This window comes from Cucurbita maxima, unplaced genomic scaffold, assembly GCF_002738345.1.
Source record: "Cucurbita maxima cultivar Rimu unplaced genomic scaffold, Cmax_1.0 Cma_Scf00019, whole genome shotgun sequence".
In the NCBI taxonomy this organism is placed as follows: domain Eukaryota; kingdom Viridiplantae; phylum Streptophyta; class Magnoliopsida; order Cucurbitales; family Cucurbitaceae; genus Cucurbita; species Cucurbita maxima.
The window spans coordinates 3,100,291-3,118,410 of NW_019272035.1; the positions used below are offsets into that span (position 1 = coordinate 3,100,291).

Below are 18,120 nucleotides of genomic sequence, written 5' to 3' on the forward strand. Positions count from 1 at the left end.
AATATGAGGTTTGCCTTTTAATCCCGCTACATAAGACCCATATTTTTCATCAAAGTAATACTTAATCATGCTCTTGTCCTCACAATTAAACTTATCTAATCAAATCAGAACTCTTATTTTAATCTAAAAAATTGTGGATGATATATAAAATCATTTCATAATTTAAACACTCCGGTTGGGGTTGATTAGAAAAATGCTTTCAAAGTCAATTCATAAACATTTTTAATAAGCGAAAAAAATAGATGAAAGGTTTACATCTTCCAGAAATAAAAAGAATAAAACAAATAAATAAATATAAAAGCTTCCCACAAAATTAAAATGGGACTTGATTTACATAAAGAATAATAAATTTATATATACTAAACAAATGGGTCGTTGTAGTATAGTGGTAAGTATTCCCGCCTGTCACGCGGGTGACCCGGGTTCGATCCCCGGCAACGGCGTTTTTCTTTCTATATACATTTGTTAGCTCTAAACGGTTTAATTAATTATTATTTAAAGTTGACAAATGGGTCGTTGTAGTATAGTGGTAAGTATTCCCGCCTGTCACGCGGGTGACCCGGGTTCGATCCCCGGCAACGGCGTCGTCTTTTTTTATTTACATTTTTAGTTTAAACGGTTCGTTTAATATATTATCTGCAACTCCTCCTTTGAGACAAGAAGTAATTTTATGTATTTATTTACTGATGTGATTTGTTCTTTTAAAAAATAAATTAATAAAATTTCTTTTAATTATTCATTACCATTAATTACATAATTATACAATTTAAATAAAGTAACTTTTTGTATCGAAAACTTTGACTTTAGTATTTATTCTTTCTTCAAACTTTTAATGTAACGCTGATTTCAGATTTCTATATATTAAGTTTATTGAATAAAAATTAAAAGGTTTATAAATTGAATAATTTAATAGAAAATAAAAAGTCACCAATTTTAGTAATGTATATCATGACTTTTGTCTGTCTTATTGCATGTAAATTTTAAATATGTATACTTATTCCTTAAAAGAAAATTGATTAAACAATATTGTTTCAAGAAATTGAAAATTTAAGAAAATTGTGATGATATAAAATCCTCAACTTAGTTGAAAATTTTGACATGGAAACACCAGACCTATTACCTTGTATCGAAATTGATATAGGTGGCCCACCACTGCAACTTGAATGGTTTGAATCGAGTTGATCGAATTTTTTATACTGAGTCGCTCAAACACTCTAACAACCCAATCCAAACCAAACTCAACCTAATTCAGCACCAAGCTGAGCATCTAAGCAGTTGAGAGATACCATGTTCAGAGTATTATATATATGTAAAAAGTGAACCCAGAAGATCAGCCTCTTTAGTTGTGAAAGTTCATGTGAGGGCAAAAGAAGCATATTTTTCACAGTTCCAAATGACTATACCAACATTTAGGCTTCAATATTTCAAGGAAAAGGCAAAATCACTCGAGTATTTCCCATTAATGGAAGGGAAAACAAAATATATTCACTAATCCAAGTGAAAAAAATAACAACTTCAATCAAACCTCCTAATTATTCCTTTTTGCCTCTGTTGGATAAAATAAGGTCAACTTTGGAGGTCCCGACCAGAGCTCTCAAACACTTCCAATGTTAGATAAATAAATCATGGAAGCACAGCTTTCACTTCTTTCCTATCTGCTCCGTATGACTGCGACCGAAATTAAGGTGGTTATTTTTACAAATCATTTCATAATTTTGGTCTGCTTTAGCATTTATGCTTGAGTTAACGTCGTATTTGTAACGAAAACCGTTGTGAGAAAGGAAATGAAGAATACCTCGGTTCCAAAACCTTTCACGTACACGTTTGTGAAGAGTTCAGAAGGATCTGGCAAAGGATTTTCCTGAAACATGGCACAAGCAACAGCAATCATTCTTAAATACTCTATAAGACACTATGCAAAATGTTTCCTATAGAGTGGTTCATAAATGAATGTATTCTATAAATTTGGACATGCACAAACATAGTGATGAAATATTAATTTATTTAACTACATGCTCCTCACCTTGGCTTGAGCGATCGCATCATCGACTTCTTTTCTGACTTCCTTCTCAACATCCTAATGAACAAGTACGAAACATTTATCAGAAAGGTACAAAGATCTTGGTTTAACAGACTAATCCAATGAACAAACCGGTGCATGTGTGTGAAGTACGTGATCAGTCTAGGTGATAGCATGTTAATTAACTTAATCAACAACTAATTATGTTTCATATAAACTACAAAAGTTAGCCTCTCAGATCCAAGTTCAGCAATATACCTTTAGCTCCTTTTCAGTGGCCAGATCATAGGATAATACTAGTTTTCTTATTCTTTCAATGGGATCACGTTCCTGGTATTAAATCATGAACAAACCATTCAAAACTCAGAATCTGATTCTAGAAAAAAAAAAATATTTTGAAATGTTATCAGTGATTGAATATCCATAGAGAAGAAAACCTGTCTAACGCCCGAGATCTCATCACGTGTTCGGTATGTGCTACCTGGATCAGACATAGAATGACCATGATACCTATAGGTGTCCATTTCGAGAATCTAGAAAGAAACAAAGGGATAACATAAATATATTTACATTTGCAAGAAGTGAACCATTGCGTGCCAATTTTTTTTTATAAGAAACAACAATATATATTCAAAGAGTGAAAGAACAGCCTAGGGACCGAGAGTGGAGAAAACCCTCCAAACAAGATTAAACCCATCATGTACAAAATAACAAGGTCCCTTCTTGAAAACATGTTCCTTAGCAAAACTTGGTTCATTCTTCAAAACACATTACTTGGCAACCATGATATATTTACAAGAGAGGAAACTCACAATTGGTCCATTCTTCAAAGCATGCTCCTTCGCAAACTTGCAAGCCTGTTTGACAGCTAGTGCATCCATACCATCCACCTGTAACCCAAAAATATGATCATAAGTTTCTTTCCTGTTTCCCTGGCAACTCAAGAAACCAAGGAGACAACATCCAAAATAGAGCCACGAATAAATAAGATACGAGACATTGAAGGGTATCGTTTGAGGTCCTCAATCATTCAAGAAAACTTCAGATTTAGTAACAGGATTTTTAACACAAACATCAGAATGAATCCAGTTTGTGATGCTCAAAAGAAGGTCAATAGGATTGCAAAAGGAGCACTACTATAAAAAAATAATGATGATAATAATCACTATGAAATTAACATAGAAAGCAATAACAAAAACAAAGAAAAGTAACAAGAAACTCAAATGAAAGCTCAACAGCAAATTAACCATTAACACAACTCCATCTTTGATTACATGGAAAGAGACAACTCAAATTCATTTTTTAAGAAAAGAATCAATTATATTGAAGAAAAATTAAAATTATTTTGACCTGTCACAATACTTTTATGGCATCCATTATTTTTAAGAGATTAATAACTCAGGAGATTTTTTAGTCAAATCTGTTAAAAGAAACTGTAGGTTGAACCTCTTCGATAACCTGCAAAGGCATCTAATAGACAATGTTTTTCTGAAGGTACTTGTCATGGATGGGTCCGGCACGAGTGGTAGCTCCTACCTCACACATAGCCTCAAAGAAGCTTAAAGAACCCATCACACTCTTCTATATTTGTGAGTGTGTGATATATATATATATGTATATATGTATGTTTGTGGGTAGACATATATATATATATATGAAATGTTTGTGGGTAGATATAATATATGACAGCCTTAAAAGCATAAGACTAAGGTACTGTTCTCAATATTCTAAAATGTTTGCTTTCTCTTCACCACACTACTGTGGAAAAAATATTTACCCCTTCATTGAAATCATCTAAATATTCAGTTGTTCAAGTTAGTAATTATCAATAACTACTCAGATATAGAACATAGAAAAAAGTACTACTAAGCAGACAAATTTCTCAAATATGCCTACAAGTTCTCATTCACATGATTTTTTAAGAAAATTAAATCACGTGTGGTGAAGATTATTACCATTTTGAGAAAGTAGAAACGCCTTAACCATTAAGTTCTGTTCATGTTGGCTCAAATTTCCACTAATATGATAAACAACTTTTTTTGTCTTTTTAAAAAGTAAACATCCATTCCAAAGTCCAGACTTCAGATACATCACGGGTTTCTAATTAAACACATAAGAGGATTTGAATAAACGATTTCTAAGTATGATCACTAAGAGACTGCAGGCTTGTTCTGCCAAGCCTGGCTGAGGAAGGATTACAAGGCGTTGATCTGAAAAACATGCTGATTTAGCTAATGGGGATTGACAACTCTTTTAATTGCCATTCGGATAAACATGACCATTTTTTAACCTCAACATTTGGAATCTGCTTCCAAAAGAGTGTACACTTGTAAATACTATCAGTGAAAACCATAGAAGTGGCACTATGCCACAGTGTGAGGAACTGGGGTTGTAACGCACTGAAAAAACCCCAACCTCAAACTCTTGAACAGGTACATTGGGTAAGTGTTAGCCACTTCACCTTTCAGTTTCAACTTACAACCATATGAACATAGTGGATCAAAGAGATGGCAGAGAACTCTTTCGAGTAAATCATAAACTAGCAAAGAAGATACATTAACTTTGACTCTCAATTCCTGGTTCATCATGTTCTTGTGTGCGACCTTGACTATTACTAGCCCAAAGAATTTTCATGAACTCCACAACTATCAAACAAACAACCACAATATTTCTAAAAGAAGTGATATATAGGACGAGAGACAGAATTTGAGAAACCAACATCAACAATAAAGATTCAGCAATTACAAAATGGGGAGTAGAATCCTCACTTTCAATCCAGGAACGTAGTCCCCACGTTTATAATAAGCTGGACTCTTCGCTGCTCTCCACTCAGCAGTCCCCATACCATCTAAAAGAAATCACAACACAATCAAACTAAATCAAACGAGATTGTGCAAATATATACAGCAAATAGAATTTCAGTGTCCAATTCAAGGTGAGTATTTCACTCAATTCTTACAATGGTTATTCTCGCAGACGAAAATGGCAGGCAGATCCCAAAGCGCAGAGATATTAAGCGCCTCGAATAACTGACCCTGATTGGCCGCGCCATCGCCATAAAGAGAAAAAGTAGCAGTCCCATCCTTGGAATACTTCTGCGCGAAGGCCACTCCACATCCAAGAGGTACCTGAGCCCCAACAATACCATGGCCGCCATAAAACCCAGCGTCCTTCTTATAGAAATGCATAGAGCCACCTTTACCCCTCGAGCACCCACCCTGACGGCCCATTAGCTCCGCGAAAATCTCCAGAAGCGTTCCTCCGCGACAAAGGAAAGTACAATGATCCCGATAAGCAGTAATAATCGCATCCTTCCTCGTAATCGCAGCCTCCATTCCCACAGCAACGGCTTCCTGACCATCATAGAGATGACAAAATCCGCGGATCAACTTAGCCTTGTAGAGAGAATCAGCAGCAATTTCCATCCGTCGCATCAATGCCATGCTGCGGAAGAAGCCAAGAAGCTCCTTGGGACTAGTCTCAACAGAACGCGACGGCTCATCGCAGTTGTGGGCCGTGAAGGGGACGGATGTCTCGACGGTGAGCGTGGCAGAGTGATCGGCAGCCGACGAGATCGAGCGGCGGAGAGAGGATGAGTATGAGACACCGGCGACGAGTGGCTTGAGGAGATTGGGTAGGGAAGATGCAGAAGCTGCGTTAGAGAGAGCCATGGGAACCGCGAGATGAGAAGGAAGGTTTGTTTCAGGGGTTCGAGATTTGAGAACTGGCCAATTGATAGGGACGGATGGTGGACTGTGCGTATGTACGGACTCTTCTTTTTTTTCTTTTTTATTTATAATTAGACACCAATCCTAGGTAGTAGCTCATGGGAACAACACTACAAATAAAAATAAAAATAAAAATAAAAATAAAAATAAAAATAAAAAAGCTTATTGTTTCGTTTTATTATAAGCTTTTTTATTTTATTCCTTCATTATTCAACCGAGCTTATCACGATCATCGATGCCATGTAACTAATCCCAACGATGAATGTCATATAGTCTAGCTCATTTGATCTTATACTTCAATAGTTAATGTCTCTTATGACTTACTCAACGATTGGTTTTGTACACTTGGTCTCGATGATAAATTTTGAACCTGATTTCTTTTTTTAAAGTAGAAATTTTGAGATTTTATTAAGAGATTTGAGATCGAATTTCGAGATGAGGTAGAATAAAACAATGAAAAATATAAAAATAAATAGTAAAAAATTGGATAATTAGGTCAAAGTCAACTCCTTGGTATTCCTAATTAGGGGTCTGCGTTGGCCCTAATTAGATGGCCAATGATGAAGGAAAACAAAGAAGGAAGGAAAAGAAAAAGAGAGGAAAAGATGGAGTTGGTTAAAGCTAGAGAGACAAAGTTAGAAATTCACTCCAAATGGTTATTTGGAGTAAGAATTTAGGTACCTATTCAATCACTCAATAGGTATGAAATTCGGGTTATTTATTCTCATAAGTTATAACTTTTTAATATGTTGACATTGGAAAGTTAATTCGAGTTGTGTAGAGAAAGTTATGAAAATTCAAATAAAGCAGAAAAAAATCGAAAATTTATTTAGAAATTTAGAAATTTTGACGGAGTCAAATCTGCCCGTAACAGCATGTGAAAGAGAGGCTTAAGAAATTTTGAAACTTCTAACATGTGGTAGCCCTAGCTTGGAAAGGCACGTGTCATCCATATAAGGAACCACATGACTTTAGGCAAGTAATACTTGTAGGGATCGCTAAGACATGTTAGCATGCAAACATTCCTTAACTTAAGTAGTTAGATAATACATGTTAAGGACGTTGGGAGGGCATTTTTGGATAAGCATGTATTTCATGGTAAAATTACCATTATGCCTTTACGTTGAGATTTTCGAGACCATGTTGTTTTATTTATTAGGCAAGGCTAGAAAGAAAATATGAATAACTAGAATACAAGTTGGGCAATATGGATGAGTGTGGTATGCATGATGTAAGAAATTACAAAAATGCTCCTATGATGAGATTTGTGATGAACGATGTTTTATGTGTCTTCCAACTGTGGTATCATGGAGGAAGGGATATTCTGATTTGTGCTACGAGTGATTGATGGATGTTATCTCTCCGTTGAGCTTGTTTGATTGTGTGTATGATTTATATCGTATGAATTTCATGCATTAAGGGTTGGTATGATTATTTTTGTAATAAACAATTGTTATTGGGTAGACACGCACTACGTGTTAAAAGACAATCGATAGATGTATTTTTTTTCTAGTAGAGCATGCTTCAAGAACTCAGTTAAGATTAGGGCTCTATAACTAGAACGATTTACATGTCGAACTAGAGATTAGACCTATGTGCATCATGAACTCGTTACATGTTCACTCTCGTAAACAAGTCTTGAAGAGGGACTATGGACTACACAGGTAGATGATCAATGAGGAATCAATTGGAACTTTTGAGACTTACACAGTGGCTTAGAGCATTGTAAGAGTGAGCCCGAACTTCTTATAGACCAAAGAAAAATCATGGGAACCTACTAGGAGAACGAAGTGATGAGAGCCTATAAATAGGTTGGTTACTGAGTATATTTTTATACTCACCATTTTTTTTTCCTTTCTTTTTCAGGTATCGGTTGAGGTGGGGAGGTGCTCACTATCATAGAGGGGTGTTGTTTCGTATTTTGTCTTATAATTTCTCCAATTTGTAAATTTTTTACCGGACATCTTATAATTAGATTTAAACTTGCATTAATTTTCGTGTTGTTAGACTTTTTTATTATTATTATTTATTTAAATTTTATAACATTTTATTTTATTTGTATTTTTATTTGTTTTTGCTTTCATCTTTTTAGTCTCGATCTAATTTTCGAAGTCTCAGAAACTTGGTCGTGATAGGTTTCTCATCGTCTTCTACTATGAGGGCTTTTTTCGTTCCATCTCTAATTCTTATGCATGTATTCTCAATCATAGGGGAGTGAACATGCAACGATCTGACTTTTTCCAAACATAGCGATTGAAGCCGTCATTTAAAACAAAAAAAAATTTAAGTTTAAAATGAACGAAAAAGAACTTAAAAAACAATTTAGTAAAATCGTGCACCAAATACCGCTTCAAAAGAAATTTTAGAAGACATGCAACTAAAGTAAATAGTTCTAACAATTAAACTTGAATGAAAAGATAAAAATTTTTCACATGATCGACTTTTTCACACTACTCATGCCACAATTTTGTCCATCACCTAAAAATAATTTTAAAAACAAGGTAAGTGTTAAAATCATTCTAAACCTTTCCCGATCACGATTTGATTAGTTTACGATGGTAAGTAACTCAACCAACACGTCAACGTAGCAGGTATTGTCTAGCATTCAACTTTAGTTTTGTTATAATTCATACATATCCTTATACATGTATCTATACATATACAAGTGACCCTTCAACACATGTATCTATTCATACATATATTTACTAGTGACCCTTCAACACCCTCCCTTAAACTGAATTCTAAAAATCAGTTTAGGACTTCACTTCATCCTCTTGAACTACATCTTGGATTCTGTACATCCCCATTTTTCTTCTAAGCTTCTCAAACAATGGTTGTTTCAAGGGCTTTCTGAATATGTCTGCGATTTGTTCATCACTTCGACAAAAATTGAGTTCAATAGTGCTTTCTTTACACAAATCACGCAGGAAATGAAATCGAACATCGATGTGCTTACTCCCTCCGTGCAACACAGATTTTTTAGACAACTTAATAGTCGACATATTATCACAATATATAACTGTCGTACCTGGTTACTTATGATTAAGAATTTTAAGCATCTTTCTTAACCAAATTGCTTGGCACGAGCATGTTGCTACTGCCACAAACTCTGATTCTGTAGTTGAGAATGTCACAATAGGTGCTTCTTTGAAGACTAGCAAATAGCTCCTAAACTCATCATAAAAATACTTCCTGAAGTACTTTTACGATCATCTATATCACTTGCATAGTCGCTATCTATATAGGCAACCATCTTCGAATCATCTTCTTTCCTGTAGAATACCCCCCAAATCAAAAGTTCCTCTCACATAACGAAGTATTCTTCTTGCTGCATTGAGATGTTTTTCCGTTAGATGCTCCATGTAGCGACTTATCATACTAACCGCATACATGATGTCTAGTTTTGTTAAGGTTAAGTACATTAAACTTCCCACAATTTGTTTGAAGTACCTATTATCAACCTCTCGCCCTTCAATATTCTTGTGCAACTTCAAACTCAATTCTGATGGAGTTCCAAATGTGCACTCATGCATTTTAAATCTTTCAAGTAACTCTGGAGTATATTTCTTTTGACAGATAAAATTACCAGCAGCAATTTTAGTAACTTCTACTCCAAGAAAATATCTCATCAAACCAAGATTTGTCATTTCAAATTCCTTCATCATGCTCTTCTTAAAAAATTCAAACATTTCTTCATTATTGCCAATAAATATTAAATCATCAACATATAAGCAAATAAATGAGAATGGTACCTCCCTTTTCAGTTTTCACATACAAGATATGTTCATATGGGCATTTAGTGAATCTCATCTTTTCAAAATGAGAATCAATGTGACTGTACCATGTTCTCGGAGCTTGCTTCAAACCATACAAAGCTTTCTTCAACCGGTACACTTTTTCCTCTTTACCTTTTTGAACAAAACCTTCTGGTTGCTTCACATATACCTCTTCTTGAAGTTCTCCATGTAAGAAGGCCGATTTCACATCAAGTTGATAAATAGGCCATGATTTGTGTGTTGCAATAGAAATTATAAGCCTTATAGTATCTTGACATGCTACTTGTGCAAATAACTCTTTATAATCAACTCCATACTTCTGCTTGTATCCTTATAAAACTAGTCATGCCTTGTACTTATCCACCTCACCATGTTCATTCAACTTGGTTTGAAAACCCATTTTACTCCAATTGTTCTCCATGGATTTGATTTCACTATTCATGGCCTCCCTCCATTTCTTCTCCTTTATAGCTTCTTTATAGACAATTGGATTACTATCCATAAAGAATGCAAAATAAGCACTATCACTTGAGTCATAGTCCATCTCATAATCAATCATCCAATTTGATCTCTTTTTTGTTATTGGATTTCTTTGATTGTGATCATGATTTTCATTTTCTACTGGTTTTTCTTGTTGAGCTTGTGATGAGCTCTCTCCATGCTCATAGTGAGGCTGAATAGGGGCTTCAACATGTTCTTCTTCAAGATTTACTAGAATCTACTAATTCACAATGACCTTTTCTACCCATGTCCAAGTCTTCTTTTCGTCAAAGATTACATCACGATTTACCACCATCTTTTTTGTCAAAGGACCATAGAGCTTGTACGCCTTAGAAGTCTCGCTTACTCCAAGGAACACACACTTCAAACTCTTGTTCTCAAGTTTCTTCCTTTTCTCATCAGGAACGTGTGCATATGTTATGCACCCAATGATTCTAAAGTGGAATACTGCAGGCTTCCTTCCGCTCCATGCTTCTTGTGAAGTCATATCTCTAACAGAGAAAGTAGGGCTTCGGTTGAGAATGTGAATAGACCACACAATAGGCCAGAATTCCTTCGAAACTTCTCCTTTATTTAACAAATTCGAACCATGTTGAGAATGACCCTATTCTTCCTTTCGGCCCCACCATTTGTTGTGGGTATATGCTGCTGTCAACTGCCTCCTTATGCCCTTCTCTTCACAAAATTTTGTAAACTCGTTAGAGAAAAACTCTCCACTCTGTAAGTTCTTAAAGCCTTCACTCTTCTTCCCGTTTCAGTTTTCATAGTAGCATAAAATTTCTTGAAGCAATCAAAGGTTTCTAATTTGGCATGCAAGAAGTAAATCCATGTTTTTCTACTAAAATCATTAATGAGGGTCATGAATTATTTCTTATTACCATTTGATGCTGGAGAGATTGGACCACATATGTCTGAATGAATCAACTCCAAAATTGCTTAAGCTCTTCTTGATTTTCCGGATGGAAAAGAATATGTTTCATACTATGCTACTACACAACTCTCGCAAATTTCTATTGGAGGAGTGATGATTGGCAACCCGGTCACCATCTTCTTTGAAGACAACGTTTTTAATCCTTTAAGTGTAGATGACCATACCTAAAATGCCAGAGCCAGTTGATATCTTCTTTCTTCACCATCAAACTTTTGGCAACGATATTTAACGTCAACGGATATAGACGGTTGGTGGTCATCTTCATCTTAGCAATCAATCCTCTTTTGGAGTCATAAATCTCACATTCATTATTTTGGAATGTGATTACATACCCCTTTTCTTGTAACTGACCGATACTAAGTAAGTTGACCTTCAGATCAAGAATGTAGAATACATTAGAAATTGACTCTACAAAGCCATTTCTAGTCTTGATATCTACGGTTTCTTTCTCCATCACTTGGATAGTTGAATTGTTGCCAAGACAAACCATAGTATGAAAATTTTCATCTAGAGTTGAAAAGAATTCCTTACAACCTGTCATATGGTTTCTGCATCCAGAGTCTACGACCCATACACCTTGATCTGCAACCTTCATAACATGGAATGACATTAACAATGTTTCCTCTTCTCTTTTCTCCACAAAGTTAGATTGATCTCTTTTCTCCTTTTGAAGCCTGATATAACATTCATTCTTGTAATGTCCAAGGCGTCCACATTTGTAGCATTCACCATGAACTTGTCAAAATGTCTCTTGCCTTTGTTGTCATAATCGTATCTAACTAGATCTGCTGACCTGCCAACATATCTTCGACATTATTTGCATCTTCAATAAAACATACAATGTAATCGAACTCTAGAGTTAGAAATCGCAAAATCTTTTCTGCAACCGCAACATCCGTGATTGAATCACCATGCATTCTCATTTTACTTGCAAGACTCATAACCTTGCCAATATAATCATTCACCGTTTCTCCCTCTTGCATTTGGAGAGTTTCAAAGTCTCTTCTAACCGCTTGAAGTTGAGCACACTTTACTCCGTTGAGCCTTGATACTTCCTCCTCATAGAATCCCAAATTTCCTTGGATGTCTTCTTCTAAAGCATTGGTTCCAAGATAGTCCGATCAATGGACTAGAATAAATAGTTCTTGACCTTCAGGTCCTTCAATTTCGATGCTGCCAATCGTTGTTGTTGAACAGCTGAGAGTACCTCGCCTTCATTTGGCTCTACATAACCCATCTCCACCATATCAAAGAACTCCTTTGATCTGAGGAAAGTTTCCATCAACATCGCCCAATGATCTTAGTGACCATCAAATCTTGGGATAGCGGGTTGAACGTAGTTATCAACTTGTCTTTCTACTGCAAGATCGCTCTAATACCAGTTGTTGGTGACAACAGAGAAATTTGGTAGAATTCTTTGAGAGAAAGAACTTTGTAAAACTATGAAGGAATGCTTGATTGATTTTCTACTTCTTCCATCAATGCTAACATACATACATATATATACATATACGTGCACCGGACACGTAGCTTACCGAATCAGTTGCGACACGGATGGGAATGCATGCTCCGAAAGATAGGGTCGAGTCTGATACATCAAACGTCTACTCCCTTGTACGAGTCCACAATCACTACACGAGATGAACCTTGGTTTGGTGAATTGAAGTTGGCCTTAGGTGTAATAGGACTCCCAGTTACTGCGCGCGATCGTATACTGAGGTGCTCCCCGCCGGTTGTTGGAACGATGCGAGCCGGGCCTCGATTCAGAAAGATTCAGGGCCAAACGAAATAGGGGGTTACTAATTCCCCTATATATATAGGTAATTTGGGACATTCCTCATTACCATTCATTATCTAAAAGTCATGCACCTATTTAATTAGGAACGAATGAACCTACATGTATCTATTCATACATGTCCTTATACATGTATCTATGCATGTACAAGTGACCATTCAACACATGTATCTATTCATACATGTATCTATAAGTGACCCTGCAACACATGTATTTATTCATACATGTATCTACTAGTAACCCTCCAACACATATATATGATAGATATTTGGTAAAAATTTGATAGAGATATATTTGGTAGATTATATGTTTAAATCTTTAAAAGCTATATTTAGTAAATTGAAACCATGTATATACCCCATTAGTCAATGCTTTCGAAATGTATTTTTTCTTCATTCTTTGTATTCTCTCTTGTTGTACATATAGGAAGTCATCAATAAAACCTTAGTCATATTCCTCCTTGAATTTTCTCTCTCATGTTCTTTGTGTTCATCCTGATCGAGTGTGTGAATTGTTGAGCGATCCTAACAACTAGTATCAGAGCTAACAACTAGTATCAGAGCGAGACGAAATTCACCATGATCTGTGAAGATGAAAATTTCAAAGATTGGAATTGAAAAGTTTGATGGATCAGAGCGAGGCGAAATTCACCACGATCTGTGAAGATGGAAATTTCAAAGATTGGAATAGAAAAGTTTGATGAATTCGATTTCAGTTTCTGGAAGATGTAGATTGAAGATTGTCTGTACCATAAAGGTCTTCACAAACTCCTGTTGGGGGTGAAGTTGAATACTATGACCACGGAGCAGTGGAAGATCAAAGATCGTCAAGCCTTAGGGTTGATCCGGTTGACGCTGTCCAAAAACGTGGTGTTCAATAGTATCAAGGAGAAGACAACGTCAGATTTGTTGAAGGCGTTGTCAAATATGTACAAGAAATCGTCGGCTATGAACAAGGTGTATTTGATGGGAAGGTTGTTTAATCTACAAATATCTGAAGATGGATCTGATGCTGGTCATATAAACAAATTCAATATGATTAAAAGTCAACTGAGTTCAGTGGATATTAATTTCGAAGATGAAATTAAGGCATTGATTTTGTTATTATCTTTACCCGAGTCGTGGGATACTATTGTTGCCACGATTAGCAATTCACGAGGATTTGATAAACTAAAGTTCGATGAAATTCGAGATGTAGTTCTTAGCAGAAGTATTCGCAAATGGAAAATCGGAGATTCATCAGGCAATACTCTCAGTGTTGATAGAAGGGGAAGAAGTAAATCAAAGGGCCCAAACAATGGGCGATCAAAATCAAGGAACCGATGAAAATCTCCAAACAAACCAAACGTAAAGTGTTGGAGTTGTGGAGAACAATGTCACTTTCGGGCAGATTGTACAAAGAGGGAGCATAATCACAAATCAGAGGATGATGATGATGATTCTATACATTCAGCAGAAGACATTGGGGAAGCTTTAATCCTCACGTGGACAGTTCGATTGAATCCTGGATTTTAGATTCAGATGCAACTTTTCATTCATCTTCAAATAAAGAGTTGTTTCAAAATTTCAAGTTTAGAAATTTCGAGAAGGTATATCTTGCCAACAACAAAGATTTGAAGATTGAAGGAAAAAGGGATGTCGACATAAAAACTCTAGTAGGAAATCAGTGAACATTGAAGGATGTCAGATATATTCCTGGTCTCAAGAAGAACCTGATCTCTATTGGTCAGTTGGATATCACAGGTTATGCAACAAAGTTTGGGAAGAGTTCGTGGAAGATTGTGAAGGGTGCTATGGTAGTAGCACGTGGCACAAAATCTGGAACCTTATACACCACTGCAGGGTATATGAACATAGCTGCTGTTGCTGAGAGTGCTTCAAATTCAAGTCTATGGCATAATAGACTTGGACATATGAGCGTTAAAGGAATGAAGATGCTGGTTGCGAAAGGAGTTTTGGAAAGTCTGAAATCTGTTGATATGAGTTCTTGTGAGAACTGCGTTATGAGCAAACAAAAACGAGTTAGCTTCACAAATACTGTTAGAGAATTGAAAAAAAGTACCGAGACAACAAAGCAAGTGGGAGTTGAGGTTGAATTGCTAAAAAATTCACCTAGTGATGTTGTAACAGAAACTCAAGAACCTCCTGAGACTGATGCTGAGGAACCAAAGGTGAAGCAAGTGGGAGTTGAGGTTGAGTTGCTGAAAAATTCACCTAATGATGTTGTAGCGGATACTCAAGAAACTCCTGAGATTGTTGCTAAGAAACCAGAAGTAGATCAAGTGACACTTGAGCAGGTGTTGAAAAGATCATCCAGAGCCATCAAAGTACTAGATAGGTATGTACCTTCTTTACACTATCGGTTGGTGATTGATGAAGGGGAACGGAGCCCCTTGATGAGGTCCAGTAGTTGGAGGATACAACCAAGTGGGAGCAAGTCATGGATGATGGGATGTCTAGGTTTCAGAAATGCATTGCTCTTTCATCTATTGAGGCTAAGTACGTGGCAATAGCTGAAGCTAGAAAGAAGATGATATAGATGACAGACTATCTATAAGAATTAGGCAAGAAGCAGCGCAAGAAGATTCTTCAAGTAGATAGCTAGAGTGTCATGTAATTGGTGAGGAACTCGATCTATCATTCAAAGACAAAACACAGAAGGCGATACCATTTCACTCGAAGGTTAATGGAAGATAGTGATGTGTTTGGAGAAGATAGAGGGTGCAAGGAATCCAACAAACATTTTGTGTTGATATTGGAACATTGAGGTTGTGCAAAGCCTCAAGTGGTATGGTACAGATTGAGAATGAAATTGTTGGTTGACTAAATATCCAAGTGGGAGATTGTTGGGGTTGACTAGATCAGTCTCCAAATGGGAGATTATTGGGATATAGAGCTTGATGCCTCGTAGAGATATATTTGGAAGATATTTCATAAAGATATATATAAAAGATTATATCTGGTGTGTTAATCTTTGAAAGCTATATTTAGTAAATTGAAACCATATATATACCCATTAATCATCTCAAAATGTACTTTTCATTCTCGAGTACATACTTGAATTTTCTCTCTCATGTTTTGTATGTTTATGTATGTGCATTATTGAGCGATCCTAACAACTGGTATCAGAGTTAACAATAAACACTTCATCTACATTGGAAGCATTAAATGGTCGTTGAAATACAAAGAATCAAAAGAGATTACAATAAATGGAGTTAAAAACAAATTCCAAAGGTACATCTAAAGAATAGTTACTAGCACATGTCACAGTACCCTCAAATTCATTTAGAATCTGTGCATTAGAACGTCTGAAAAAAAAAATCTCAATCAATAGTGCTAAAAAACTATTCTTTAATATGGTGAGTCAAATTTTTTATAGAAAAAATTACAATGAGCATGTCTATGTTGTTTATTTTAAATTTATTATTATAAATTATTAATTACAAGGAAATTGGATTGTTGGCCATCTGGCATTTCCACGTGTCTCAAGGGAGCTGCGCATTTAATTTCTTTGTAATATTTTTTTGTTACGAGGGTGGAAATTGCAATTGGCAGAAAGATGGAAGCGGAAGTTACGCTAGAATCAAAACAAAACGCCGTTGCCGAGAATCGAACTCGGGTCACCCGCGTGACAGGCGGATGTACTTACCACTATACTCAAAAACTTATAAGCTAGTAAGTAAATGAGGCAACACAACGGCTTGGATAATATATAACTCCAAGTAGGAAGAATTGTCAACTAGTTGCATCCCCCTTTAGTACATTTTGAGTCATTTCAGGTTTACCAGACGAAGACGTGATTTTGCCGAAACGTCACACACATAGAATATACAATAAGAAACTATAATCATAAAAGCGATAAAGGAAAGTAATAAAACATAAGGGGTTTGTCATGCAACGGGCATGTGTCTATGGGCAACACACCTTGAATAAAAATGACTGTGACATCCTCCCTCACTTAACTGGTTGATGTCCCTATCAACCGTCTCATTTCTTTGAATGTAGTAATTTGAAGTGCAGCCGACTTCAGGTCGTTGGTGCATTCTCACCTGATTTTTTTCGTTTAAGAGCCATTTCCACCTGATTAAGAACTCTTGCTCATTTCGCTTCGGTTGTCGATGCTACATGTTTGCTTGACCAAAATCTCTTATACTTCTTTTTGGCTTGTATATTTCATCATGATTGGAGATTGTGTCACTTTGTTACGTCGATGATCGTCATCATTTGGGTGGTATCGTTTCAAACTACTTACAAGAATGACAAGATGGATGCTCATCCATGTCAGTAGTTGAAGACGATATGAAATCCTCTTGACTTTTTCGATGACTTCGACTGCTTTTCATACTTTCGTACTAGTTTTTGGTCCATATTTCCTCGCAATCAAAACTGTTCTGGTTTCACTTGATCAAAACTTGGTCACTAGCTTGGAATTTCAATGGTTTGCGTTTTAGGTCTGGTCACTTCTTCATTCATTATGAAGTTTATTCCAAGTAGGCACGTGCTACTTCAAAGGTTGCTTCCACTCCTTGGTGAAGGTGTAGTCTTGTGGACTTTTCCTAGCATAAGGATGGTCAATGACATGAGGCATGAGTGGTTGTTTGCCACATACTATCTCAAAGGGGGTCCTTTGTCGATGAGCTTTGTTGACAATTGAAGCTAAACTGAGCAACATAGAGCCATCTAGACCCAATTCTTCTATCACGCATTAATAAAGTGACATAAGAATTCTTCAAGCATGCTATTAAATCATTTAGTTTGTCCATTTGTTTGGAATAGTAGTTTGAAGAGATGTTTAAGATTCACTCTATTAACTTAAATAGCTCGGTCAACAAGGTTCCCGTGAATTTTCTTTCACGATCACTGATGATAATTGTGGAAATTCCCCATAGCTTAGTAACGTTTTGGAAGAATAGTTGGGCAGTTGTTTCAGCTGAACACGACTTGGGAATCGTGGCCAATAAAACCCCTTTCTCAGGAGGGTGTAGGTTCACTGCCACCCATTGTGACCTACCGACGGAATGTCGTGGTATTCCTTTAGTAGAAGTCTCCTCAGGTTTCTAAACGGGGAATGTACCGTCGATTTCCTTTAGGTTATTCTTGACCCTAAATGGGCATGCCTTTCCTCCCTAGTCAATTGCATGATGCTTAGGTGGCAGGGTCCTGACCAAGCATTTTTCGATACTCTCATATAGTTCCACTCAACTTATTCCCTTGTAAGATAAACTAGCCTATGAATTTGAATTTAGCTAAAAATAAACTATATTAAAAAAATATTATTGAGAAAAAAAAGTTTATATAAAAAAAATAAATAAATACTATTAAATGTGCATAACAATTTTTTTTTTTTTTTTTTTTTTTTTTTTTTTTTAA

At 36.0% G+C, this 18,120-nt stretch overlaps 1 protein-coding gene and 2 non-coding genes across 3 annotated transcripts; 2 read left to right on the top strand and 1 right to left on the bottom strand.

The window, feature by feature from the left end:
- The first annotated feature begins 371 nt into the window (after positions 1–371).
- TRNAD-GUC lies at positions 372–443 on the top strand. Its single transcript has one exon. It is a non-coding gene; the product is annotated as a tRNA-Asp (tRNA).
- A 69-nt stretch (positions 444–512) lies between these two features.
- Positions 513–584, top strand: TRNAD-GUC. The gene has a single exon. It is a non-coding gene; the product is annotated as a tRNA-Asp (tRNA).
- Positions 585–1,308: 724 nt separating this feature from the next.
- LOC111493973 (pyruvate dehydrogenase E1 component subunit alpha-1, mitochondrial-like) lies at positions 1,309–5,767 on the bottom strand. The gene is made up of 8 exons (XM_023143930.1): positions 4,980–5,767; positions 4,789–4,868; positions 2,833–2,910; positions 2,458–2,553; positions 2,279–2,350; positions 2,024–2,077; positions 1,796–1,861; positions 1,309–1,668 (listed from the first exon to the last, which is right to left on the bottom strand). The coding sequence occupies exons 1-8, from the start codon at positions 5,689–5,691 to the stop codon at positions 1,624–1,626; spliced, it is 1,203 nt and encodes a 400-aa protein (XP_022999698.1). The 5' UTR covers positions 5,692–5,767; the 3' UTR covers positions 1,309–1,623.
- Between the last annotated feature and the right edge of the window lie 12,353 nt (positions 5,768–18,120).